Source organism: Balaenoptera borealis (genome assembly GCF_965194805.1).
Source record: "Balaenoptera borealis genome assembly, chromosome: 18".
Lineage (NCBI taxonomy): Eukaryota > Metazoa > Chordata > Mammalia > Artiodactyla > Balaenopteridae > Balaenoptera > Balaenoptera borealis.
In genome coordinates this window covers 50343357-50369978 of record NC_138877.1, presented here as the reverse complement: position 1 = coordinate 50369978, position 26622 = coordinate 50343357, and the positions used below count along the sequence as shown (strand labels likewise).

At 40.8% G+C, this 26622-nt stretch overlaps 1 protein-coding gene across 1 annotated transcript; it reads right to left on the bottom strand.

Moving 5' to 3' along the window:
• Positions 1–3134: 3134 nt before the first annotated feature.
• Positions 3135–10484, bottom strand: CLN5 (CLN5 intracellular trafficking protein). The gene is given in 5 exon segments (XM_082365993.1): positions 3135–3993; positions 6257–6482; positions 7032–7197; positions 10182–10363; positions 10365–10484. Coding segments are annotated over 5 exon segments (1191 nt in total). The 5' UTR covers positions 10470–10484; the 3' UTR covers positions 3135–3481.
• Positions 10485–26622: the final 16138 nt, after the last annotated feature.

The window sequence follows — 26622 nt, the reverse complement described above, 5'->3', positions numbered from 1 at the left end:
TTTAAACTATTGAAATTATTTTCATCTCCAGCTTCCATAAAATAACTTCAGTTTACCTTGGTAATCTTAATCTGGGCTATTTTATTAACAATATTATCGGTAAAAAGGCATGACTAAAGATTAGGTCAATTTACTGCAATCAAAGGAGAATTTTTTATATTTATGGAAAAGCTTAGGATAGAAGGGAAGGGTTGGTATGAAGGCAGCTCAGGCCTGAACTAGGTCCTTTAATAAGCTGTAATCTCTACCCCATACACAGCTGGGCACAATCTTTGCACAGATTCCAGCTCAGTTTATCTGTGGGGCTGGTTTTTAAATGTTACCAAGCAGCCAGAAAAATTTTATCATCTACTTGCTGATACCCAACTTTCCTTTTAAAAAAGACATATCGTATGATACATAAAAAAGAACACAAAGCCTTTTACTCCAAAGTGAATTAAGAGCTTATCCTTAGACTAATCAATCAGTCCAGTAAAAGAATATATGATTAACATGCTATCTTGTTTTAAATAGGGGAGAGAAAATGTAGGTTTAAGGAGCAGGATGCTATTTGGACAATAAAGGGTAAATATGAGGAAGATGCTGGAAACAAACTTTGGCCAACTGATTTGCTGTGAGGGGGAAAAGCGTGTGTGGGGTTTGGGAACGTTGCTGTTTCTGTAACATACCAACAATTTCTTTAAAAAAAAAAAGTCGTCTTAAAGGAAATAAATACACTCCTAGAGAATTCGTTAAGTGTCACCAGAGCAGATTATAAAACTGGATGAGACTTCCTAAGACTTTTTATTTTTCTGATTTCTAATAAGGAGCCAGTATTGATTGAGGGTTCCAAATATTTACAGTTTAAGAGTTATTTTCACCTTTTGCCTATTTTCCTGTACCTACAAATGATGACACACTGTGGGTATACTTACCTAATATGGAGCCAGAATTAATAAGTTATTAATAAGATTATTCTAAAGCCCTAATATAACTTAGACTTCAACTAATGGTTTCTCGTAGAGGAAATTTTATACATTTACAACTTAACGAGAAAAACAGAAATCACATTTAAGTTAGTTATATAGAAGTTCAAAGGACTGCAAAATTTAATTGGCAAATTCCTGCCTGGCTTGTGTTTCGGTTTTCCAGCTACCATTTTAAAAGCTTTTTCCTGAATCATCTCTGCTTCAAAGCCCTACTTCAATTTGTAAGTATAGTTGATAGGTTTGATAAATTCTTAATAAGTACCTACTTATACGAATGCTACACACTGTTTGTTATAGTATCCTGAGTCTATATGTCAAATTCTCAGTATAATTTCTTCACTTACCAGTATTCTTAGGAGCAGTGGAAAATCATGAATGCTTTTTAATGTAACTAGTAGATTCTTGCTTTAATATTCAAGTTCCATGTACGATGTCCTCATTTGTCGTTGCCGTGGAACCAAGTTCTGTGATTGACAGTTAATACAAACTTGGCATAGGAGTTTCTGCTTGTTACCCCAATGCAGTTCTGGAAATCCAAAACACTGTTTTTTCAGAGCAATTTTCCTGAGAATCCGTAGAGGTTGGCATTGCCCAATTTTAGCCACTAGATGGTGCTAGTGCAAAGATCCAAGTTTTCTTGTGACATATTTTGAAGACAACTAGCAGGTTAAAGAGGCTACAGTAATCCGGAATGATTGATTGGCGCTATTAACGTGAGTAGACAAGGCTAAACTGTAGGCAGTGAAAGCCAGTTCTCCCTGTGCTCGAGGGTGAGACGTCCTCCGTGCAGCAGGCGTCATCATAATGGTGCAGTTCTTCTTAAGCTATCTGTGCTGAAGGGCGGGGTTTTTATTTTTAGACTGCGTTTTAGTGCCTATAGTTTTGAAGAAGACAATAATAAATTCCTAGACAAATGAAATAAAAGTAAAGTACAAGCCCCCGTTTTTTGTTGTTTTTTTTTTTAATTAGATTCAACAGAAACAAAATTAGTCCAACAAGTTGCTTTAAGAGTACCTCCTCACAGACCAGAACATATGGTGTTTGTTAGTAACTTATGGTCCAGGCACTGGTCTAAGGACCACACTTTGAGCAGCGCTGAAAAACTTGCTTGATGGTGCATCCCATTCAGTCAGCAGAGCCTGGTTCAAAATGAGGCTCCATTTACCACTAGGTGGGTGGCTATGGAAAGGTCACGAAACCTTTCTAAGTCTCAGTTTACTCATTTGAATCACGTAAAGAGTACCTACGCTTAGGCTTTTTATGAGAACTCAATGTACTAACCTCTTAGGGAGCACTCAAATGTGGGCAGAAACTGAATAGAATTGGTACATTTACATATTAAATACAGACTGTTTTCTCTGATCTCTGCCTCATCATTTTCCTGACTGGTATTTTTTCCATGAATAGAAACAAGGTGTTCAGTTATCAGACACTTAAAGGACCTTGAAACCTTGTTTGATGGCCCTAATGGAAGCACGGCTACTTGGAGATCCTTGACAAAAACCTGCCCTCTCTCTGGGAAGTGTACCTTCTTCCACTGCAGGCAGCTTTAGTGGGCGGCGGAGGGACTGTGTGAAGCAGTGAAGGAGTTAGAGGGTGCCTGTTCACCCAGATGTACCTGCAGTCAGATACTTCCATGTTCCATATGTGTGAAGAACCGCAGAAGCACTATGCTGCCAGCTCAAAGTCTAGGTGATTACTACAAAAGCAGGAAAGGTTGGCATGTAAACCACATTAGGCAAGATCAATGATGGCAGTTTGTTCTTTGATTAATCGTTATAGTTACCACTTATTGTGACCTTACTAGGCCAAACTATACATGGCTTCAATCTTTACAACAATCATGACAGATGAATCATTTTCGAGATAAGGAAACTAAGGTTTGGAAATGATAAGTTGCTTAAATCACAAAATGCCAGTTACTGGCTAGTTCTAAAATGCTAGCCAGAAACTTGTGCTCTTTATCACTGATTTTACCACATCTGGAAGCACGACCAGTCCAGCTGTGGTGTCCAAATTACTCTTTAAGGTTAAGTGAATAGAACAAAATCAAACTACTAGGACTGGCTCTAGAAGTTACAAAGGCTGGAAAGTCAGTCAAAACTATCAGAAAGTACCTAAATGAGAAAGTGTAACTACCATATCTGCAAAAACCTCCCACCATGACAATGTCACTGACAGTATTTATTTTTAAAGTTTTGGCACACCATATCCACAATTTCACATTCTGAGGAGTCCAAAGATACTGTGTATCTGATGATATAATTCTCCATATTAACAAAGCCTTGGAGATTGAAATCAAGATCACCTAATGGGTTCACTTTGGCCAACACAATCAGAGTTTTCAGCTTCTTTCCAAAAAAATTCCTGAGATATTATTATGCAGCAATTCTGCCCATGTGTATTTTACCTTTCTGTCCCAAGGAAGAAAGGTCTAAGAAATCCACACATGTAAAACCACCCCCTGAAAAACTGATGTGCTGGTAGAAAAAAAAAGCAGTAGAATTAAGGTTTTATAAACCAGAGAGTGTTCTGTTTCTGTTAGGTAAAGGGATTTCTTCATATGTTATTTTAATAAAAGGGAATTTCATAGGTAAAAACCAATATTCAAAATTATAAAACAAATAGAACTGTCTGTGTATAATCACGGCATCAAAAATTTGCAAGAGACTCAAAAGAAACTCTTTAGTTGACAAATGTGGTTTGAAAGGGTAATAAAATCTTTTTATGGCTAAAGCAAGAGTCTTGTTTCCTGCTGGCCCAAAAACAGATGTTTCATTTCCCAAGTAAGTAGGTTCTCCACTGTAAAGAAATATTCTTGTATAGTTGGTTTCTATCTTCTTGAAGTCTGCTCCAAGTTCAGCCAACTTCTTATATGTCCTTAACACAAATTTAGAACAGTCGTAGGATTCAAACCATGTCTCTGCCCCTTTTTCTGAGCTGGCTTGGACCGTCCATGTCTCATAATAAATCCCAGTTTCATTGTCCTGTTTTACCCACTTTGCCATTTTGTTAAATATGTCTCCTAGTTAAAAACAAACAAAAAAAAACAAAAAACACTATGTGAACATCAAAGCTAATCATGTTAGTTTTAAGTAAAATGCTCTAACCAGATCAAGGCCATGACTACATGATTAAACAACAGTTTTTGAATTTCCAAACCTGCATCTCACAAAAGGTATCCAAGCTCAGCCAATTTCTGTTCCATTTTTCAAGGCACAAGGTATTTCTGAACTAAACATTAGATATAATAGGTGTATAAAGAGAAGTCTTACATACAGATTCTATAATCATTTAGGCTACAGTCAAAAGCTAAATTATACATGTGCCGAAGCCCTCTTTCTCTACTCCACTCAACAAATCTTGGATTCAGAGGCAAAAGAGAAAAAAGCAGCAAGGGAAAAATTGTGAAAGAGGAAAAAGTGAATGAAGCAGAGACAGTGTAAGAAGAACTGAGGAGGGTGAAGCACGAAGCTTTTCTGTGCAAAGCAAGGCATGAATGGCTGCCTGAGGAACAGCTACTTGAGAAGGAAGCACCGTGCCCCATTCACCCCGAATATCTGGTATCTCCCTTTGCTCCCTGTACTTGTGGCTACTGCTTACAACCTTTCTACCCACTACACAAATTCTTCCAGTGAATCAACTAAACTGGAAATGTTTTTGACCAAGTTCATGGATTACACAGACTCCAGGATGGCTAACACTCTCTCCTACCACCTTGTACCAGACCAGAGGACTCTCTCCAAATGTTAACAATACTGTACTCTGCATGGTTACAACCACATCTGGGCCTAGAACAGCATGGCCCCAACATTTCACTTTGTCACTGTGTGTGAATCTTTCTTAGGTTACTCCAACTTGAGTCCATAAAATCAGTACTTCAAGCCCTACAGAATGAACAGAGCGGCTGCTTTTATCAATTTTATGGTATTAAAATGGTGAAATAATATAAATCCTGTTTCCTTAGAGTTGGGGATACTGTTCTTAGTGTTCTTCAACTTTGAAAAGCCACTGCTTGTAATGAAGAGATAAAAATGCTTCAAAACCCTATTCTGTAATGTGAAAAAAGGTCAACAAACAGGATTAATCACAAGGCAGATGGATAACTTAAAGGACTTAAGTACCAGCATATTGCAAACTCTTCTACAGAAAATAGTGATCACTTGTTCATATGATCATACTTTGATGTCAGAAGGAAGATTTTGCAGATAATGAGGTAGGTGGGAATGGAGAAAGGAGAGATGTGAACTGGCCTGGAATGAAAGAAGGATAGCTATTTATCATACTGAGCATTGCTAAAAGAGAAATGGACTTTTATATTGTTGGATGGCTTGGGGCACATCAATTAGAAAATAGGAAGAAAAATAGAAAACAGCATGATATATAATTAAAAGATTCCCAGATTACATTTAAAAGACACCAATTCTGCAAATCAAAACCACAATGAGATATTACCTCACACCTGTCAGAATGGCCATCATCAAAAAGACACCAAATAACAAGTGTTGGTGAGGGTGTGGAGAAAAGGGAACCCTCGTGCACTATTGATGGGAATGTAAATTGGTGCAGCCACTATGGAAAACAGTATGGAGGTTCCTCAAAAAATTAAACATAGAACTACCATATGATCCAGCAGTTCCACTCCTGGGCATTTATCCAAAGGAAGAGAAAACACTAACTTGAAAAGATATAAGCACCCCTAAGTTTACTGCAGCATTATTTACAATAGCCAAGACATGGAAATAACCCAAGTTTCCATCAAGGGATGAATGAATAAGGAAAATGTGGCATGTATATACAATGGAATATTATTCAGTCATAAAAAAGAATGAAATCTTGCCATTTGTGACAACATGGATGGACCTAGAGGATATTATGTTTAGTAGGTCAGACAGAGAAAGGCAAATTACCATATGATTTCATATGGTATGTAGAATCTAAAAAATAAAACAAATGAAAAAACAAAACAGACCCACAGATACAGAGAACAAACTGGTGGTCACCTCTAAAATAGAGATTTACCTCTATTATTTTATTTAGAAAGTCCAATTTAATTGTACAGCTTTATATCATTTATTTTTATGATGAAAATAGAAAAGATAATCTGTAAATAAGGTGAAGTTTTGCATGAGTAATAGTTTGGGTCTAAGGTTAGTGATTCCAGAAGTGTATTTTATAAGTTGACCTCTGAAGAGCAGACCATTACTGAGAGGCCTCAATGAAAGTAATTTCTGTCATTTTTGGATATAGATGCAATCATCAAATCCTGCCATATTTTTGAAACTTACCTGATATGGTTGCTACTAGAACTAACGTCCCATTTTCCTTCCAGTGAATATCATCAATTCCTTCAAAAAAGCAGGCAGCTCCTTGATTACACCAGAAAGGGGCATTCATTTCAGGTCGGAGATGGGGAAATGTGCAGTTTCCAAGCTGGAAAAGTTCATACCATTCCATTGTGTAGTTCTTTTCAGTTAAAGTACTCCTGAATCCAATGGCATCGTGCATAATTTTCTGTGTAAAGATCATACATGTATCAAAGCATTTGTGAAGTAACCACTGGTTCAGGAGCCAGATGGGAGAAAGTGCGATACCACAACTGCATATAGAGTAGACCAGTTATTCCCCTTCCCTGTTGCTATTCTCACGTCGAGAAGCCTCCATGCCCCAGACTCAGGAAGGAAGTCTGTGTACCTCTCAGGTGATGAGAGGCTCAAATGGTGAGCTAACCTAGGAAAAGTGTGAAAAATAGGAACTGGACGTGAAGAAGTGATTCCCACCTGCCTTGCCCCTTGCTCTGGGCCTCCTCCTTTCTTTCTTTCCAGGATCTGGGTACAGGAATTGCATTTGGATTCATAATATTAAAATGGATTAAAGCAATTGCATTGATTATTGTCAGGATCATAAAACCTGATTTTGTTTTTGGACTACTTATTTAAAATTCGCTAAGAGGAACACCAATAAACATAATCTAAAACTAGTGACTGAATAGAGATTATTCCCTCAAATCCACTTAATCAAATCACTTAATTAACCAGCTATAAGATCAAGATGCAGCCTTACCAAGTGTCCCAGGAGGTCTCCGTATTTAAATTCCCACACTGGGGCTTGTAATCGAAAGACTTCAATGACATCATCATCCTTCATCACTGGGATAGGGGAGCCAGTGGGACAGAAAGTGTATTTAGCTTGACAGTAAGGATCTGGTTCCGGACGGAAGGAAAAGCGTCTAACAAAGAAAAAAAAATCATCAACTTAGATTCTTACAGAAATTTGGTTCTTGCACATCGTAGAATCCAGATTTTAATTTCACTGTCAATCACATTTTTAGAAAAAACACCCAAAGCTCAGCCCACAGTGTATAAATATACATTTTATATGTTATCCTGTGAACAAACTCCAATGATGTCTTTAATAGCAAATGATACATTAAAAGCACTGATAATTGCATGCTCCCTGGTTCCCTGCTCCCATTGTGAGAATTCCGAAGACAGGGACCACATGTGAAAATGTTTATAGCTCCACATCTTATTTAGTAGACAGATATTTACTGAATAAAGGAATAACTTTCAAATGATATTTAACTTCCCAAACAATCCATATGTTAAGATTATTCAAAGATAATCATAATTAAATAGAACATATTTTCTATTTTCTTAAGGATTAGCCAACATCCCCTTCAACCAATATTATTGAGGATCTACGACTATACTAGAAAGGAGGGAAACAAAACGTAAAATGCTGTTCCTCCCCTCAAGGAGCTCTGGATGGGGGCTGGTGAGACATTAAACAAGTGATGAAACGCAGCATGGTGAGTGCTTACGAAGAAATACACAAAGTCCTGAGGGTGCAAAAGAGGGAGAAATCATTTTTACCTGCTGCGGGATGGCTGGGGGTAAGGAGGCAAAGGAAGAGATGAAGGCCTGGCCTAGGTTTTTAAAATACTTTAGGAAGTCAGTACAGAAAAGGAAACAAAACACTAAATACTCTAAGACAAGCATGACACGCTGGAAGAGTCTCAAGTAGGTAAGGAAGACTGGAGTTCAGGCTTCAAGGCAGCAGCGGTGAGAGGAGAGGGAGGCAGGGACTGTCACTTCGCCCTAATTCAGGTGCACCTCGGAGACAGCGTGGGTCACTTCCAGACCACCACAATACGTCGGATGACGCTGTAAAGGGAAGGGAGTCACCCGAGCTTTTTAGTTTCCCAGTGCATCTAAAAGTTATGTTTACATCACACCATGGTCTATACAGTATGCAATAGTATTATGTCTTAAAAAAAGCAACATATTGTATGTACCTCAATTAAAAAATACTTTACTGCTAAAAAATGCTAACTACCATCTGACCACACAAGGTTGCCACAAATCTTCAGTTGGTAAAAAATGCGGTATCTGAGAAGTGCAATAAAACGAGAGGTATGTCTGGACAATGTGAAGGGCACCCTCTAGAGTGCCACAGCTGGGGAGGCTGAGCCCGGGAGGGAGATCAATTAAAGGACACCTTCCACTGGAGAGAAAGATGAAAGAGAGAAAGCAGCTGCCTCTATCTATCCTCTAAGAATCCTAGATTCCCTCAGGTTCTAGCCCAATCTATTGTTTTACAATCCTAACACATCAACAAAAATGTCAATTCTAATTTAAAGAGTTAAAATCTTGATTTAGGGAGTTCCCTGGTGGTCTAGTGGTTAGGATTCGGTGCTTGCACTGCCTTGGCCTGGGTTCAATCCCTGGTCAGGGAACTAAGATCCTGCAAGACCAGCGGTGCAGCCAAAAAAAAAAAAAAAAAAATCTTTATTTAGACAAAAATATTGACAACCCTCCTAAAAGCTTACGAGTCTTGGATATACTTAACTGTTTTATAGGTGCTTACCTGGTTTAAGCAAATGGGTAACTACATATAGGTTTCACTTACCCACAGCAAAATCTATTTTAGGTCAAAGGTAATTTCAAAAGTATGATTTAAGTGTGAACTTAATAAAGTTAAAATTTTGTGATGGGGAGTAGATGAAGGCATGTACTTAACACTTCAAACTTGTAAAGAAACGTAAGAAGTCACAGTCAATACCTTGTCCTTAAAGCAAGTAGTTTTGAATTTCCAATCTCTTCCTTGTCCTATTGAATATTAAATTTTTACTTCTTTTGAACATTTTATTAACACCTTCAAGAAAACCAGCTTCAAACTCAAATTTCTCTTTTCATGTATATAAAGCAAAACAAGGAAGTACTGCGAGCCATTTAGTGAGCAGAATACACCAATACTGTATTCAGGTTTGAAAATAGCTGGCTAGCATTTACTAGATTTAATCTCCCCAACAAACCTGAAGTAACTAGTGTTCCTACTTTTTGACTCAGGACATGTGGACACTGAGATACTGAGCAACTTTCCCGAGATCACACAGCTAGTGATGGTGGAGCCTGACTTGATCCGCAGTGGTCGGAGCCCAGAACTCACTCGCGACCCCTAGGTTATCCTGTCTGCCAACTCACCATTTTGTCATCCAAAATAGTTGTGCATTTTCAAAAGCTGCTGGCCCTTCCATTGCCTGATGTTAACACCATGTTTTCTTTCTTTCTCTCTGCTTAGCCATCTCTGATAATTAGGCCATGTAAATACTCTTCTAGTTCAAAGGCTCAAATATGCTTCGCATATCTGCAGTCTCCGCGTCCTCAGCTTATGACCAGCGTCCTACCTCCAGGCTGAAGACAGTTTAGACAAACGAGGTCGCCAACCGAGGGGGCGAGGGGATTCCCGGGTCGCCGGACTTCTAGTGCTAAAAACGGGAAGTCCCAGGCAAACCCAGGCAAGCTGGGTAAACTGGACACTGGACGTGCAAATGTTATGCACTCAAGATAACTAATGACAGGGCATGACACGGTAATAAATGCGATATTGAAGGTCTCCCCAAACTATTCAAAGTGTCAGCGACTTGTATCCGACAGTCACGCGACGAAATAACATTACTCCTTTTTCATCCACGATTCGGGGCAGCCCTGAGTCTAGGTCACCTCGTAACTGGCTCAAGGGTCCCGGGAGGAGGTGACCCCAGGGCGGCGCGCAGCAAACAGCCGCGACTCTGCAGCTCTCTACTTCATTCAACGCCGCGCCCTCAGGGTCGCCGAGCGCCGCCCCCGCACAACTGCGCGACCGGGACACAATCTCCCCCCGCCCCCCCCGCCTTTGCCCAGCGAACTTCTGCCGCGCCCGCGCACTCACCTGTAGGGCACCGGCCACTGGCGCCGGGAGGGGCCGGTCGCCGCCGCCGCTGCCGCCGCCGCCGCCGCCGCCAGCCAGAGCAGCGCGGAGGCCCAGCACCAAGGCGCGCAGACCGGAGCCGCATCCGCGCCCGCGCCCCGCCGACCCCAGGCCCCGGGACTAACTCTCCCCGCCTGCGCCATGAGGCAGTTCCCGCTGCTTGCAGCGCCTCCCGCGCCCCGCCACGGCGGAGGGCAGGAGAGCCGAGCATGCGCAGAGCCACGCCCTCAAGCGAACCCGGGTGACCATCCGCCGGCGGCTCCGCCCCCTGCCCGCCGCGCCCGGCCCGGCGACTCGGTGACCCCTTCGGCTCCCGACGCCGCCTGGAGCACCAAGGGGCGAGGCGCAGGGTCTCCGCGCGGCTCCGTCTCCTCTCCTGCCCGGTGCCCCGAGCGCGGGCGGCCTCTGGACTTGGCCGACCCGGAAGGCGCTTTGGTCCAGCTCCCCCGCGCAGCCCAGACGGGCCGTGGGCCTTCTTTTTCTCTCTTAATGCCGAGTTCTTGTGGCCTCACGTCTCAGTTTAAAGGTCACCTCTTCTTTGGAGCTTCTGCTGACCTCCCCCCAACTACAGTCACCACAAGCAAACAGAAAGTGCAGCTTTGGTCTCTTTTGGATTCTCTAGCACCGAACTCTTACCTCATCCCTCAGGGCCCAGCCTAGGAGACAACAGACATTTGAGTGAAGGAGAATATATGGGGGAGGTGAGTGCAGTGAGGAAGACAATGATGGGGGAGTGCTGGTCCTCACCTGACTAAGCCTGTGATGACAGTGGCCACACTAACAAGTAGCTCACATCCACCCACCTCCCCCGCCCGCCCGCCCGCCCCCCCCCACCATGTTCATCCTTGTTGGATCTACCGCTTCAGTTGCGAAGGAGATTCTGAATTACTCTGTCTTTTTTGACCTTCAACCACCTCAAGAAAACAATGGGATCAGCTGCCCTGCTTCTGATGAGGCACTCATGGCCTGCCCTGCTCTCATAGACAGAGGTTGACGTATGTCTATAAATAGTGCATTAGGGACTTCCCTGGTGACGCAGTGGTTAAGAATCCGCCTGCCAATGCAGGGAACGCGGGTTCGAGCCCTGGTCCGGGAAGATCCCACATGCCGCGGAGCAACTAAGCCCGTGCGTCACAGCTACTGAGCCTGCGTTCTAGGGCCCGTGAGCCACAACTACTGAGCCCACATGCCACAAGTACTGAAGCCCGCGTGCCTAGAGCTGGTGCTCCGCAACAAGAGAAGCCACCACAATGAGAAGCCCCTCTCGCTGCAACTAGAGAAAGCCTGCGCGCAGCAACGAAGACCCAAGGCGGCCAAAAATAAGTAAATAAATAGTGCATTAAAGACACTTATAATCATTTATAGTCACTTATGGTCACTTACAGTCACTCGTTTCACAAGAGGGCGGCCTGCAGGACTCAGACCAGGGCTTTCCAACGCTTTCACGTCACCCACAACATGAGTGAACCAGCATAGTATTTGTAAGTATGTTGGAATGAGCAGGGTGACTGCAATGGCTGGAGGGGACTGTTGTGAGCCGGTGGGCGGGGGGTCGGGGGTGAGGACACGGTGAGGGGTGGGAGCGTCATGGGCGTCCCCACGCCTGCCAGGCCTTCTGAGGGTCTGAGGGTCGATGAGAATTGTTCCCCTCTACGCACACACGCCTTTGCCCACTTGCTGCAGCAGGTTGGGGATTCTGGGGGAGGTTCAGGCAGGGCTTCATTTTAACCCTCACTTACCCAATCATTTAGATGGCTCCAACCCTAGTCCTCCTCCGTATACCACCACCCAGTTCAAAATCACCAAACCTAAGCTGGCTTCTCCAAAGACCCGCCCAAGATGAGAGGGAACCTCATCCTAGCGGTGACAGCGGACAGGTACTGCTTGATCTGAAGGGCACCTGCAGGATTCTGAGTGGGCCCGCACTTGAGCATGGCTTAAAGCTAAAAGAGGCAGCTCTCGGAAGAAACATTATAGATTTTACAAATAAGGAGACCAGACACTAGAGGGCCACAGTGGAACTTTCTATCCTGCTCAGGATTTCCCAGAGCTACAAAACCAAGCTTCAGAGCCACCTTGGTTAGTGGTGGGGATCTCCCCTCTTAGGTGTGCAGTCTCTCCACTCTGTGTGCAAGGAGCTCTAATGGTTAACAAAGCGTTTCCTCATATTAGCCCTGACTCAGTCTCTCGGTAGCTCCCATCTGCTCTGCTCTGGTTCTGCCTTCTGTTCTTCTTGGCTATGACCCTAGCACCCCAGGCTAAGGATGCTTCCAGACTATTGTTGCCTGATCCTTCATCATACTTGCTACTTCTCTCTAGTCCGACGTTTTTAAACTTTGAGGACCCAACAAATAGACTGAATTTTAATCCAGTTGGTTTATTTTGCAGGCTTTTCCAATTAGCCTAAGACCACAATAGTGGAACAATACTGTAGTCTAGTAAAATCAGGTTTATTAACCATTGCATCGTGAGAGGTTGCGCACAGAGGAACTGCGTGGCATCTCCCCAAGCAAAGGAAAAGATAGAGTTATAGGATTCTGAGGTAGGGTGGAGTTTAAGTGAAATTTAAGTGAGCAGTATTTTGGTCGGCTCAAAGCAAGGCTGTGTGTCAACACACAGAGTCAATGTGCAGCTTAGATGACAAAGTGGACCTGGGGTCCTATTTCCTGAGATACTACGAAGTTTAAATAGAGATGGAATTTTTGTGTCTAGAAACCCCTTATTGGGAGCTCTGCACCTGGGTTGTAAAGGTTGTAAATTGAAGCTGCTTCTCTGTGTCAAGGGGCTGAGAATCTCCAGGTAAAGGCGGGATATTTCATTCTTACTGATGTAATTTCCAACAGCAAAAACTCTCTAAGTCTTTAACTTTAGAGAACAAATTTTCTCAGTGAGTCAGAAAGCAGGAAGTGGTTATGACACTTTACAGCTCTGTTTGGGGTATGTTAATTTTGCAACTGATTTTATCAGCCTTTTATTCCAGGCTCCTGGATGGCAGGGCAGATTTTTACAGTCCAAGCTAATTTTACTTTCTCACTTATGATGAAATAAAAATTCATATTTTAAGGCAAGACAAGAAAAATTTTAATGTAAATATTTTCTCTCTCCATCTGGGCTTCCTCGCTCCCCTCTAGTGTGCACTGTGCATCTGCATTATGTGTTAACGAAACCTCTCCAGTGGCAGAAATACCTGCTCAACCATAAAGATCAATTTTTCTCCTTCTGGCACCAGCCATGTTGTAACTCCTTAGACGATATCATTCCTTTCTCAATCCTGTAAGAGGTCACGGTGACTCACCACTGGCCTTGTATGGGCAGACATCTTTAATGAACTTTATGTACAAGGCCAATATATCATTTCCCTTAAAGATAGGGATTGGTGCAGAACAGACTGGTCAGAGGACCTGGGGAGATTCTGGGCCGCACCTAATGGAAGTTCTTTGCTTAAATACTTACATAAGACCTATTAATGTTACTGGCTATGTTAGTAAATATTCTGCCTCTTTTACAAGATTATTGTTTCTTGCATTACCAAATGTGTGACGAGCCTCAGATAAAATTAATGATGATTATGCGACTTGAAATGATTGGCCAAATGTACAGTTCCGGAAGATCAATGATTGTAATAGTGTAACTGTAGATATGGGAAGAAGCAACAAGAGGGGACCATGTCCTGGACCATAACAGACTAATAAAACAGGTGGTACAGAAGCTTTTGCCTATGGTTAACAGGGCCTAGTTTAGTAACAACACACTGAGTGGCCTACCAAGGAAATCCTTGCCTAACCTGAGGATGAGCATTCCTAGCACCTTGGGACAAACTGGTCACGAAATGCCTCCCAGACCTTGGCTGAAATTAAGACTGTAAGGGAAGGGATTGGAAAACAAAGAATGTTGCCCACCATCCAGTTCTACAAGAATCATTTCATTAGCCACTGCAGTCCCTGACCTACAATACACCCTAAAAGGAATTAAGGGTGAAGATCAGGGTAAGGCACTCTGTGCTCTGGGAGAACTGACAGAACTGGCCTTCAGAGAGTTAGATATTTTCAGAAGAAAAAATTTTATGAACCTGGATTCTTACATCTTCCCATACTTAGAAAAACACTAAAACCATTAACTAAGATATCTGTTCCTCGTGACTAGCAACAAACTTCTACCAAGCTGTGTGCTTGATTGCACATACCGGCTTCGCCAGAATCACATATATACTGACCTCCCCTCTTAACTCTTTGGAACAGTTCTCAGAGCTCTCTGAGAGACTGTCTCCTGGGTTATAATCCTCAGTTTGACTTGAATGAGATTTTCCATTTCTTTCTTAGACTGTTGATTAGTTTTTTCATTGACACTTATAATGCAGTGTCAATATTGTAAATCCAGTGTTAATATTATTTTAGTTACTAAAAAACATTAGTCTGAGAAGGGGTTTAACCAGGCTGCCAAAGAGATCCATGGAACATGAAGAAAGGTTAAGAGCCCTTGCCCTGGACACACCAATTTCCTGTACTAATTTTAATGCAAGAGGTTAATAGTATCTTTTTTCTTTATATTTATTTTTGGCTGTGTTGGGTCTTTGCTTCTGTGCGAGGGCTTTCTCCAGTTGCGGCAAATGGGGGCCACTCTTCATCGCGGTGCGGGGGCCTCTCACCATCGCCGCCTCTCGTTGCGGAGCACAGGCTCCAGACGCGCAGGCTCAGTAGTTGTGGCTCACGGGCCCAGTTGCTCCGTGGCACGTGGGATCCTTCCAGACCAGGGCTTGAACCCGTGTCCCCTGCATTAGCAGGCAGATTCTCAACCACTGCGCCACCAGGGAAGCCCCAATAGTATCTTGATGTTAATCAAATCATTAACAGCCCCCCTCCCCCCAAAGCTATGAAACTTGGGTACACGTACCTCTTTTACAGGTGCTTAACTGGCTTAAACAAATACAATCAACTATATATCAATATATAGGCCCTATTTTCAGATTTTTGTTGGCAGTTTCACTTACGTACAGCATAACTTATTTTAGGTCAAAGATAATTTAACAGTATAAGTTAGTGTGAATTTAATAAAGTTACAAATTATATCCACTTGAAGGAATTAGTGTCACATACTTAATATGTGATACTTTAAAACAAACGACTGTGGAGCTATAGTTAACCCTCTACCCTAATCTTAAATCAAGTAATTTTGGATTTATACTCTTTTACTTGTTACATTAAATCTTTTAAACAATTCTTTACAATCTTCTAGTTATTTATTGCCTATATTTTTACTTCTGTTGTGAACAGTTTGTTAATATTGTCAAGAAAGCCAGCTTCAGAACAAAAACGTCTCTTTGCTTTCATGTATATCAAGCAAAAGGAAGCAGTGCCTACCATTCAGTGAGCAGAAATACGTGATTATTAAGGTTTTGACACACTTGACATTTACTATATTTAATCCTCCCAACAGCCCTGTGAAAAAGGTGCTACTTCCCTCTTTCAGATTGCGGAAGTGTTGACACAGAGATATTAGTAACTTTCCCAACATCACTCAAGGTAGATCCCCAGCAGGCAGACACGGAACTTGCTCCAGCCACCCGGTTATCCTGCTTCTCGAGTTGACTAATACTCTCCTCCTCCCCCTTCTCCTGTTCCTCCTTATCCTCAGTGATGTGGCCGGAGACCTATGCGTTTTCATAGGCAGCTGATCTTTCCCCTGCCTGATGTTGGTACCATGTACACTTCTTCTTTCTAAATTTAGGCATCACTGACAGTCTTAGGCTATGAAAATGTCCTTCTGGGTCAAGAGTTAGAATCAGCCTCATGGGTTTGCCATCTTCCATCCATGACTTATGACTAGCATCTATCTCCAGGCTAAGAAAGGTAAGTTTCTTCTTGAAAGTAGATGTAGTCCTTTATTTATAACACCGCACATAACAAGGGCTTAGTAAGTTTTTGTTGGAGGAAGATAGCGTAAATAATTTAAAGATCTAACAGGGGAAGTAGAGATGTAATTGATGGAGATTGTAGATTTCACCCTTTAATAATACGAGACTAAATTTCTTTCACATATCTGGTCAATATACGAGGTCATACAAAAGAAACTCGGGGAGCATCCTAGCTAAACAAGGTAAACACATTCTTTGCTGTTTCTTTCCTGTGATCGTAGAAGTTAACTAGCTTACATATATGGATATTGGACTTTCTAAAAACTTGCTACATTTGTGAAACGCAAAATATCACGAGGAGCACTGCATCCTAGCCAAGACTGCCTCCTTTCACTGCTCTTAGTTACAGCCCACACTGTATCTGGTCATCAACCTTTCCATTTTAAGTGACCTAAGAAATTATTTGTCCTTCAGCTCTGATGCAGATGAAAGGGTGCAGTGGCACTTCTCATTCAGTTTTTTCTGTCAAAAACACCACTTCAGCTTCTGCCTTTGGAGCTGAGCAGTTAAAAAATCTATTGAACACGATGAAAAAAAATTGTTTTAATTGAAATATAGTTTATTTACAATATTGTATTAGTTTCAGGTGTAGAGCAAAGTGATTCAGTTATACATATATATATATATATATATATATATATATATACAGATTATTTTCCACTATAGGTTATTACAAGATGTTGCATATAGTTCCCTGTGCTATGCAGTAAAACCTTGTTGCTTATCTATTTTAGGTATAGTAGTTTGTGTCTGTTAAGCCCATACTCCTAATTTATCCCTCTCCCCCCTTTTCCACTTTGGTCACCGTAAGTTTGTTTTCTATGTCTGTGAGTCTATTTCTGTTTTGTATATAGATTCATTTGTATTATTGAAATATTTTTAATTAAGCAACTAGTGTATATAAATACTGATGTTCTCTTTTGGAATAAATTTCATGGAAGTTACTTTAGTCCAGCTAAAGGTAGAATTCCGTATTTTTTTCCCTCTTCAATTTAAAGATAATTTTGAAATGAAACATTCTGGTTAATAAAATCTGGGTTACGGCTGCCTGGCACACCTTTTCTTCCTTCCCAACACAAAGGACAATAGCTGCAGCTTCCCCTAGTCCGGATGCGCAGTTTCATCAGGCGCGCTCTCTCTCCCGCCGGACTGGTGACCCCTGGCCAACACCCTCTCCATCAGGCTGTGCGCGAGGCCAATCCGCCGCCAGGCGGCGATCGAGTGCAGCCCGCTGCCGTCGCATAGCGCAGCAAGGATCAGATGTCCCACCTTTGTCCTGGCGGATGTGGCGTTTATATGGCAGCCCATCAAACTTTGGCGGGGCTGGTGCACCTGAGGCACCAGGGCAAGGTCAGGACAGCCCAAGGGCGGGAGGAGGGCGCGCTTTCCCTCTGCGGAGTTGCGGGGCAGACGCATCCGAAGACTTTTTCCTTTCGTGCGGTTTACTTCTTTCTAATTTTGAACTGTATTCCACTCTCCCCCTTTGTCCCTTCCACTCGGTCGCCAGCTACTGAACTGCGCTTTAGACAAAGAAAAGCGGGCCCCCTGGGAATGTTAACCATCCTAGTGTGAAGGCAGGGCTTCAGCCTAAGAGGCCCTTCTTTCATCTGCAGCAGCCTGACAGGCACCTCCACGTGGTTGCCCATGGCCAACAGCGTGTTTCTGGTTTGGTTTGGGTTTTCTTGTAGTAAAATATACATAACAAATTTTATCATCTTAAGCATTTTTAAGTGTGCAATTCAGTGCCATTAAGTACATCCACAATGCTGTGCCACCATACCACTATCCATTTCCAGAACTTTTTCATCATGGCAAACTGAAACTCTGTACCCGTTTTTCATATTGTGATTTTTTTATAAATATATATATGGTCATCCTCCGGTTTCTGGCTCAAAGCACCAAAAACCCAAGGAATTTCCTAAGTGAAGTGAACTTTAAAGATGTCTTTTGTTATGTTTATAAGGTGACTTTTGGATGCACCTAAGGGGGCTGGTTGCCAGGGGGAACGAACCAGATGATTAGAGGATTGGAACTTCCAGTCCCACGTCCCCTGATGTCCACGTTAGAGGAGAAGGGGTGGAAGTTGACTCAATTGTCAATGGCCAATGATTTAATCAATCATGCCTATAAATGATGCCTCCTTAAATACCCAAAAAGACAGGGTTGGGAGAGATTCTGGACTGGTGAACACGTGGCGATTTGGGAAGATTGGAAGGTTCAGAGAGGGCTTGGAAAGTCTGCACCCTTCCCCATACCTTGCCCTACGCTTCTGTCTGGCTGTTCCTGAGTTATATCTTTTTATAATAAACTGGTCATCTAGGAAGTAAAATGTTTCTCCGAGTTCTGTGAGCTGCTCTAGCACATTAATCAAATCCAAGGAAGGGGGGGTCATTGGAGTCTCTGATCTATAGCTGGTTGGTCAGAAGCACAGGTGACAACCTGGACTTGAGACTAGTGTCAGAAGTGGGGGCAGTGTTGTAGGGTGAGTCCTTACCCTGTGGGATCTGACGCTATCTCCAGGTAGATAGTGTCAGAATTGAGTTGAATTGTAGGACACCCAGCAGGTGTTATGAGAATTGCTTGTCGGTTCAGGTGGAGAAAACCTGGACAGGCTGGAGTTGGGTGCAGAATCTTAACATTGAACAGTAATTCCCCATTACCCCCTCTCCCAGCCTCTGCTAACCTCTACTCTACTTTCTGTCTCCATGGATTTGACTACTCTAGGTACCTCATGTAAATGGAATCATACAATATTTGTCCTTTTGTGGCTGGCTTATTTCACTTAGCATAATGTCTTCAAGGCTCATCGAGGTTGTAGTGTGTATCAGAATTTCATTCCTTCTTAATGCTGAATAATATTCCACTGTATGCATATATCACATTAATTGATCCATTCACCTGTCCAAGACATTTGGGTTGTTTTTATCTTTTGGCTATAGTGAATAATGCTGCTATGAACATTGGTGTACAAGTATCTGCTGAGTACCTTCTTTTAATTCTTTTGGGTACATACCTATATGTGGAATCATTGGATCATACGGTAATCCTATGTTTAACTTTTTGAGGAACCACCATACTGATTTCCACAGTGGCTACACCATTCTTTTAAATAATAGTTTAAGATATGCTACCCATTCATTTTTTTGACTGCAAGACTTGAAGTTTGAAGTCAGAGAACATGTTTATTCATGAGGAACTCACTGAGTTTCCCCAGGAGGAAAAATGACTTGCTTAAAGTCATTAGTAGGTAGTGACAAAGCTCCTCCTTTTAAAAGACAGGTCTCTTGCTTCTAAAACTTAGGAAAAGAAACCATTTAAACCTAGCACCTATTTACCTTGAAGGGTATTAAAATTTGTGTGGCTGTTATTCATTCATTGGTTCAACAGGGTGTTATTGCCCCTTCCTAGAGGGTGGAGGGCAACGTCCTACCAGCTCTGGGTTGTTGTTGTTTAATGGACCCAGGTGTCTGCCCTTGAGGTGAAGTTCCTCAGAAGTAGAGGGACTTGTTTACTCCTTTTTTATTGAAGTATAGTTGATTTACAGTGTTGTGTTAATTATTGCTGTACAACAAACTGATTCTGTTATACATATATATACATTCTTTTTAAAAAAATATTATGGTTTATCATAGGATATTTCATACAGTTCTCTGTGCTATACAGTAGGACCTTGTTATTTATCCATTCTATATATAAAAGGTCACATCTGCTAACCCCAAACTCCCACTCCATCCCTCCCCCAACCCCCTCCCCCTTGGCAACCACCAGTCTGTTCTCTATGTCCATGATTCTGTTTCTGCTTCATAGATAGGTTCATTTGTGTCATTTTAGATTCCACATATAAGTGATATCATATGGAATTTGTCTTTTTCTTTCTGACTTCACTTAGTATGATAATCTCTAGTTGCACCCATGTTGCCACAAATGGCATTATTTTCTTCTTTTTTATAGCCGAGTAGTATTCCATTGCATGTGTGTACCACATCTTCTTTATCCATTCAACCATTGATGGACATTTAGGTTATTTCCATGTTTTGGCTATCGTGAATAGTGCTGCTATAAACATAGGGGTGCATATACCTTTTTGAATTATAATTTTGTGCAGATATATGGCCAGGAGTGGGTTGCTGGATCATATGGTAATTCTATTTTTAGTTTTCTGAGGAAGCTTCATACTGTTTTCCACAGTAGCTGTACCAACTTACATTCTCACCACCAGTGTAGGAGGATTCCTTTTCTCTGCACCCTCTCTAGCATGTTGTTTGTAGGCTTTTTTTTTTAACATCTTTATTGGAGTATAATTGCTTTACAGTGGTGTGTTAGTTTCTGCTATATAACAAAGTGAATCAGCTATATGTGTACATATATCCCCATACCCCTCCCTCTTGCGTCTCCCTCCCACCCTCCCTATCCCACCCCTCTAGGTGGACACAAAGCACAGAGCTGATCTCCCTGTGCTATGTGGCTGCTTCCCACTACTATCTATTTTATATTTGGTAGTGTATATATGTCCATGCCATTCTCTCACTTCATCCCAGCTTCCCCTTCCCCGTGTCCTCAAGTCCATTCTCTACGTCTGCATCTTTATTCCTGTCCTGCCCCTAGGTTCTTCGGAACCATTTTTTTTTTTTTTTTTTTAGATTCCATATATATGTGTTAGCATACGGTATTTGTTTTTCTCTTTCTGACTTACTTCACTCTGTATGACAGTCTCTAGGTCCATCCACCTCAATACAAATAACTCAACTTCGTTTCTTTTTATGGCTGAGTAATATTCCATTGTATATATGTGCCACATCTTCTTTATCCATTCATCTGTTCATGGACACTTAGGTTGCTTCCATGTCCTGGCTATTGTAAATAGAGCTGCAATGAACATTGTGGTACATGACTCTTTTTGAATTATGGTTTTCTCAGGGACTATGCCCAGTAGTGGGATTGGGGGGTCATGTGGCAGTTCTATTTGTAGTTTTTTAAGGAACCTCCATACTGCTCTCCATAGTGGCTGTGTCAATTTACATTCCCACCAACAGTGCAAGAGGGTTCCCTTTTCTCCACACCATCTCCAGCATTTATTGTTTGTAGATTTTTAGAGGATGGCCATTCTGACTGGTGTGAGGTGATACCTCATTGTAGTTTTGATTTTCATTTATCTAATAATTAGTGATGTTGAGCATCCTTTCATGTGTTTGTTGGCAATCTGTATATCTTCTTTGGAGAAATGTCTATTTAGATCTTCTGCCCATTTTTGGATTGGGTTGTTTGTTTTTTTGATATTGAGCTGCATGCGCTGCTTATATATTTTGGAGATTAATCCTTTGTCAGTTGCTTTGTTTGCAAATATTTTCTCCCATCCTGAGGGTTGTCTTTTTGTCTTGTTTATGGTTTCCTTTGCTGTGCAAAAGCTTCTAAGTTTCATTAGGTCCCATTTGTTTCTTTTTGTTTTTATTCCCATTTCTCTAGGAGGTGGGTCAAAAAGGATCTTGCTGTGATTTATGTCATAGAGTGTTCTGCCTATATTTTCCTCTAAGAGTTTTATGGTGTCTGGCCTTACATTTAGGTCTTTAATCCATTTTGAGTTTATTTTTGTGTATGGTGTTAGGAAGTGTTCTAATTTCATTCTTTTACATGTAGCTGTCCAGTTTTCCCAGCACCACTTATTGAAGAGGCTGTCTTTTCTCCACTGTATATGCTTGCCTCCTTTATCAAAAATAAGGTGACCATATGTGTGTGGGTTTATCTCTGGGCTTTCTGTCCTGTTCCATTGATGTATATTTCTGTTTTTGTCCAGTACCATACTGTCTTGATTACTGTAGCTTTGTAGTAGAGTCTGAAGTCAGGGAGCCTGATTCCTCCAGCTCCATTTTTCTGTCTCACAGTTGCTTTGGCTATGTGGGTTCTTTTGTGTTTCCATACAAATTGTGAAATTTTTTGTTCTAGTTCTGTTAAAAATGCCATTGGTAGTTTGACAGGGATTGCACTGAATCTGTAGATTGCTTTGGGTAGTATAGTCATTTTCACAATGTTGATTCTTCCAATCCAAGAACATGGTATATCTCTCCATCTGTTTGTATCCTGTTTAATTTCTTTCATCAGTGTCTTATAGTTTTCTGCATACAAGTCTTTTGTCTCCCTAGGTAGGTTTATTCCTAGGTATTTTATTCTTTTTGTTGCCATGGTAAATGAGAGTGTTTCCTTAATTTCTCTTTCAGATTTTTCATCATTAGTGTATAGGAATGCAAGAGATTTGTGTGCATTAACTTTGTAACCTGCTACTTTACCAAATTCGTTGATTAGCTCTAGTAGTTTCCTGGTAGCATCTTCGGAATTCTCTATGTATAGTATCATGTCATCTGCAAACAGTGACAGTTTTACTTCTTCTTTTCCGATTTGGATTCCTTTTATTTCTTTTTCTTCTCTGATTGCTGTGGCTAAAACTTCCAAAACTATGTTGAATAATAGTGGTGAGAGTGGGCAACCTTTTCTTCTTCCTGATCTTAGAGGAAATGGTTTCAGTTTTTTACCATTGAGAATGATGTTGGCTGTGGGTTTGTCATATATGGCCTTTATTATGTTGAGGTAAGTTCCCTCTATGCCTACTTTCTGAAGAGTTTTTATCATAAATGGATGTTGAATTTTGTTGAAAGCTTTTTCTGCATCTATTGAGATGATCATATGGTTTTTCTCCTTCAGTTTCTTAATATGGTTTATCACATTAATTGATTTGCATATATTGAAGAATCCTTGCATTCCTGGGATAAACCCCACTTGATCATGTTGTATGATCCTTTTAATGTGCTGTTGGATTCTGTTTGCTAATATTTTGTTGAGGATTTTTGCATCTTTGTTCATCAGTGACATTTGTCTGTTGTTTTCTTTTTTGTGACGTCTTTGTCTGGTTTTGGTATCAGGGTGATGGTGACCTTGTAGAATGAGTTTGGGAGTGTTCCTCCCTCTACTATATTCTGGAAGAGTTTGAAAAGGATAGGTGTTAGCTCTTTTCTAAATGTTTGGTAGAATTCACCTGTGAATCCATCTGGTGCTAGGCCTTTGTTGGAAGATTTTTAATCACAGTTTCACTTTCAGTGCTTGTGATTGGTCTGTTTATATTTTCGATTTCTTCCTGGTTCAGTCTTGGAAGGTTGTGCTTTTCGAAGAATGTGTCCATATCTTCCAGATTGTCCATTTTATTGGCATATAGTTGCTTGTAGTAATCTCTCATGATCCTTTGTATTTCTGCAGTGTCAGTTGTTACTTCTACTTTTTCATATCTAATTCTATTGATTTGAGTCTTCTCCCTTTTTTTCCTGTTGAGTCTGGCTAGTGGTTTCCCAATTCTCTTTATCTTCTCAAAGAACCAGCTTTTAGTTTTATTGATTTTAGCTATCATTTCCTTCATTTCTTTTTCATTTATTTCTGATCTGATCTTTATGATTTCTTTCTTTCTGCTAACTTTGGGTTTTTTTTGTTTTTCTTTCTCTAATTGCTTTAGGTGTTAGGTTAGGTTGTTTATTTGAGATGTTTCTTGTTTCTTGAGGTAGGATTGTATTGCTATATACTTCCCTCTTAGAACTGCTTTTGCTGTATCCCATAGGTTTTGGGTCGCCCTGTTTTCATTATTCGTTTCTAGGTATTTTATGATTTCCTCCTTGATTTCTTCAGGGATCTCTTGGTTATTTAGTAGTGTATTGTTTAGCCTCCATGTGTTTGTATTTTTTACAGATTTTTTTCCTGTAATTGATATCTAGTCTCATAGTGTTGTGGTCAGAAAAGATACTTGATACAATTTCAATTTTCTTAAATTTACCAAGGCTTGATTTGTGACCCAAGATATGATCTATCCTGGAGAATGTTCCATGAGCACTTGAGAAGAAAGTGTATTCTGTTGTTTTTGGATGGTGTGTCCTATAAATATCAGTTAAGTCCATCTGTTTAATGTATCATTTAAAGCTTGTGTTTCCTTATTTATTTTCATTTTGGATGATCTTTCCATTGGTGAAAGTGGGGTGTTAAAGTCCCCTACTATGATTGTGTTACTGTTGATTTCCCCTTTTATGGCTGTTAGCATTTGCCTTAAGTATTGAGGTGCTCCTATGTTGGGTGTGTAAATATTTGCAATTGTTATATCTTCTTCTTGGATTGATCCCTTGGTCATTATGCAGTGTCCTTCTTTGTCTCTTGTAATAGTCTTTATTTTAAAGTCTATTTTGTCTGATATGAAAATTGCTACTCCAGCTTTCTTTTGATTTCCATTTGCATGGAATATCGTTTTCCATCCCCTCACTTTCAGTCTTTACGTGTCCCTAGGTCTGAAGTGGGTCTCTTGTAGACAGCATATATATGGGTCTTCTTTTTGTATCCATTCAGCCAGTCTATGCCTTTTGGTTGGAGCATTTAATCCATTTACATATAAGGTAGTTATCAATATGTTCCTATTACCATTTTCTTAATTTCTTAGTTTTGCGTTTGTTATTGTAGGTCTTTTCTTTCTCTTGTGTTTCCTGCTTAGAGAAGTTCCTTTAGTATTTCTTGTAAAGCTTGTTTGGTGGTGCTGAATTCTCTTAGCTTTTGCTTGTCTGTAAAGGTTTTAAGTTGTCCATCGAATATGAATGACATTCTTGCTGGTTAGAGTAATCTTGGTTGTAGGTTTTTCTTTCTCATCACTTTAAATATGTCCTGCCACTCCCTTCTGGCTTGCAGAGTTTCTGCTGAAAGATCAGCTGTTAACCTTATGGGGATTCCCTTGTATGTTATTTGTTGCTTTTCCCTTGCTGCTTTTAATATTTTTTCTTTGTATTTAATTTTTGATAGTTTGATTAATATGTGTCTTGGCGTGTTTTTCCTTAGATTTATCCTGTATGGGACTCTCTGTGCTTCCTGGACTTGATTGACTATTTGCTTTCCCATATTAGGGAAGTTTTGAACTATAATATCTTCAAATACTTTCTCAGTCCCTTTCTTTTTCTCTTCTTCTTCTGGGACCCCTATAATTCGAATGTTGGTACATTTAATGTTGTCCCAGGGGTCTCTGAGACTGTCCTCAATTCTTTTCATTCTTTTTTCTTTATTCTGCTCTGCAGTAGTTATTTCCACTATTTTATCTTCCAGGTCACTTATCTGTTCTTATGCCTCAGTTATTCTGGTATTGATTCCTTCTAGAGAATTTTTAATTTCATTTGGTGTGTTGTTCATCATTGTTTGTTTGCTCTTTATTTCTTCTAGGTCCTTGTTAAACATTTCTTGTATTTTCTCCATTCTATTTCCAAGATTTTGGATCATCTTTACTATCATTACTCTGAATTCTTTTTCAGGTAGACCCACTGTTTCCTCTTCATTTATTTGGTCTTGTGGGTTTTTACCTTGCTCCTTCGTCTGCTCTGTATTTCTCTGTCTTCTCATTTTGTTAAACTTACTGTGTTTGGGGTCTCCTTTCTGCAGGTTGCAGGTTCATAGTTCCCGTTGTTTTTGGTGTCTGCCCCCCGTGGGTAAGGTTGGTTCAGTGGGTTGTGTAGGCTTCCTGGTGGAGGGGACTGGTGCCTGTGTTCTGCTGGATGGGGCTGGATCTTGTCTTTTTGGTGGGCAGTACTGTGTCTGGTGCTGTGTTTTAGGGTGCCTGTGAATGTATTATTATTTTAGGCAGCCTCTCTCCTAATGGGTGGGTTGTGTTCCTGTCTTGCTAGTTGTTTGGCATAGGGTGTCCAGCGCTGTAGCTTGCTGGTTGTTGAGTGGAGCTGGGTCTTAGTGTTGAGATGGAGATCTCTGGGAGAACTTTCGCCATTTGATATTATGTGGAGCCGGGAGGTCTCTGGTGGATCAATGTCCTGAACTCGGCTCTCCCACTTCAGAGGCTCAGGCCTGACACCCGGCCAGAGTAGCAAGGCTGTGTCAGCCACATGGCTCAGAAGAAAAGGGAGGAAAAAGAAAGAAAGAAAGAAAGAAAGAAAGAAAGAAAGAAAGAAAGAAAGAAAGAAAGAAAGAAAAAGAGAAAGAAAGAAAGAAAGAAAGAAAAGAAAGGAAGGAAGGAAGGAAGGAAGGAAGGAAGGAAGGAAGGAAGAGAGAAAGAAAGAAAGAATAAAATAAGTAAGATAAAGTTATTAAGTTAAAAAATAAAATAAATATTATTAACAATAAGAAAGTAATAAAAAATAAAAGAAAGAGACAGCAACCAAACTAAAACGAATCCACCAATGATAAAAAGTGCTAAGAACTATACTAAAAACAAACAAACAAAAAAAACACAGACAGACAGAACCCTAGGACAAATAGTAAAAGCAAAGCTATACAGACAAAATTACACAAGGAAGCATACACATACATACTCACAAAAGGAGAAAAAGAAAAAAATATATATGTATAAAAAAAAAGGAAGAGAGCAACCAAATCAATAAACAAATTTACCAATGATAATAAGCTCTAAATACTAAACTAAGATAAACATAAAACCAGAAAAAAATTAGATGCAGAAAGCAAACCTCAAGTCTACAGTTGCTC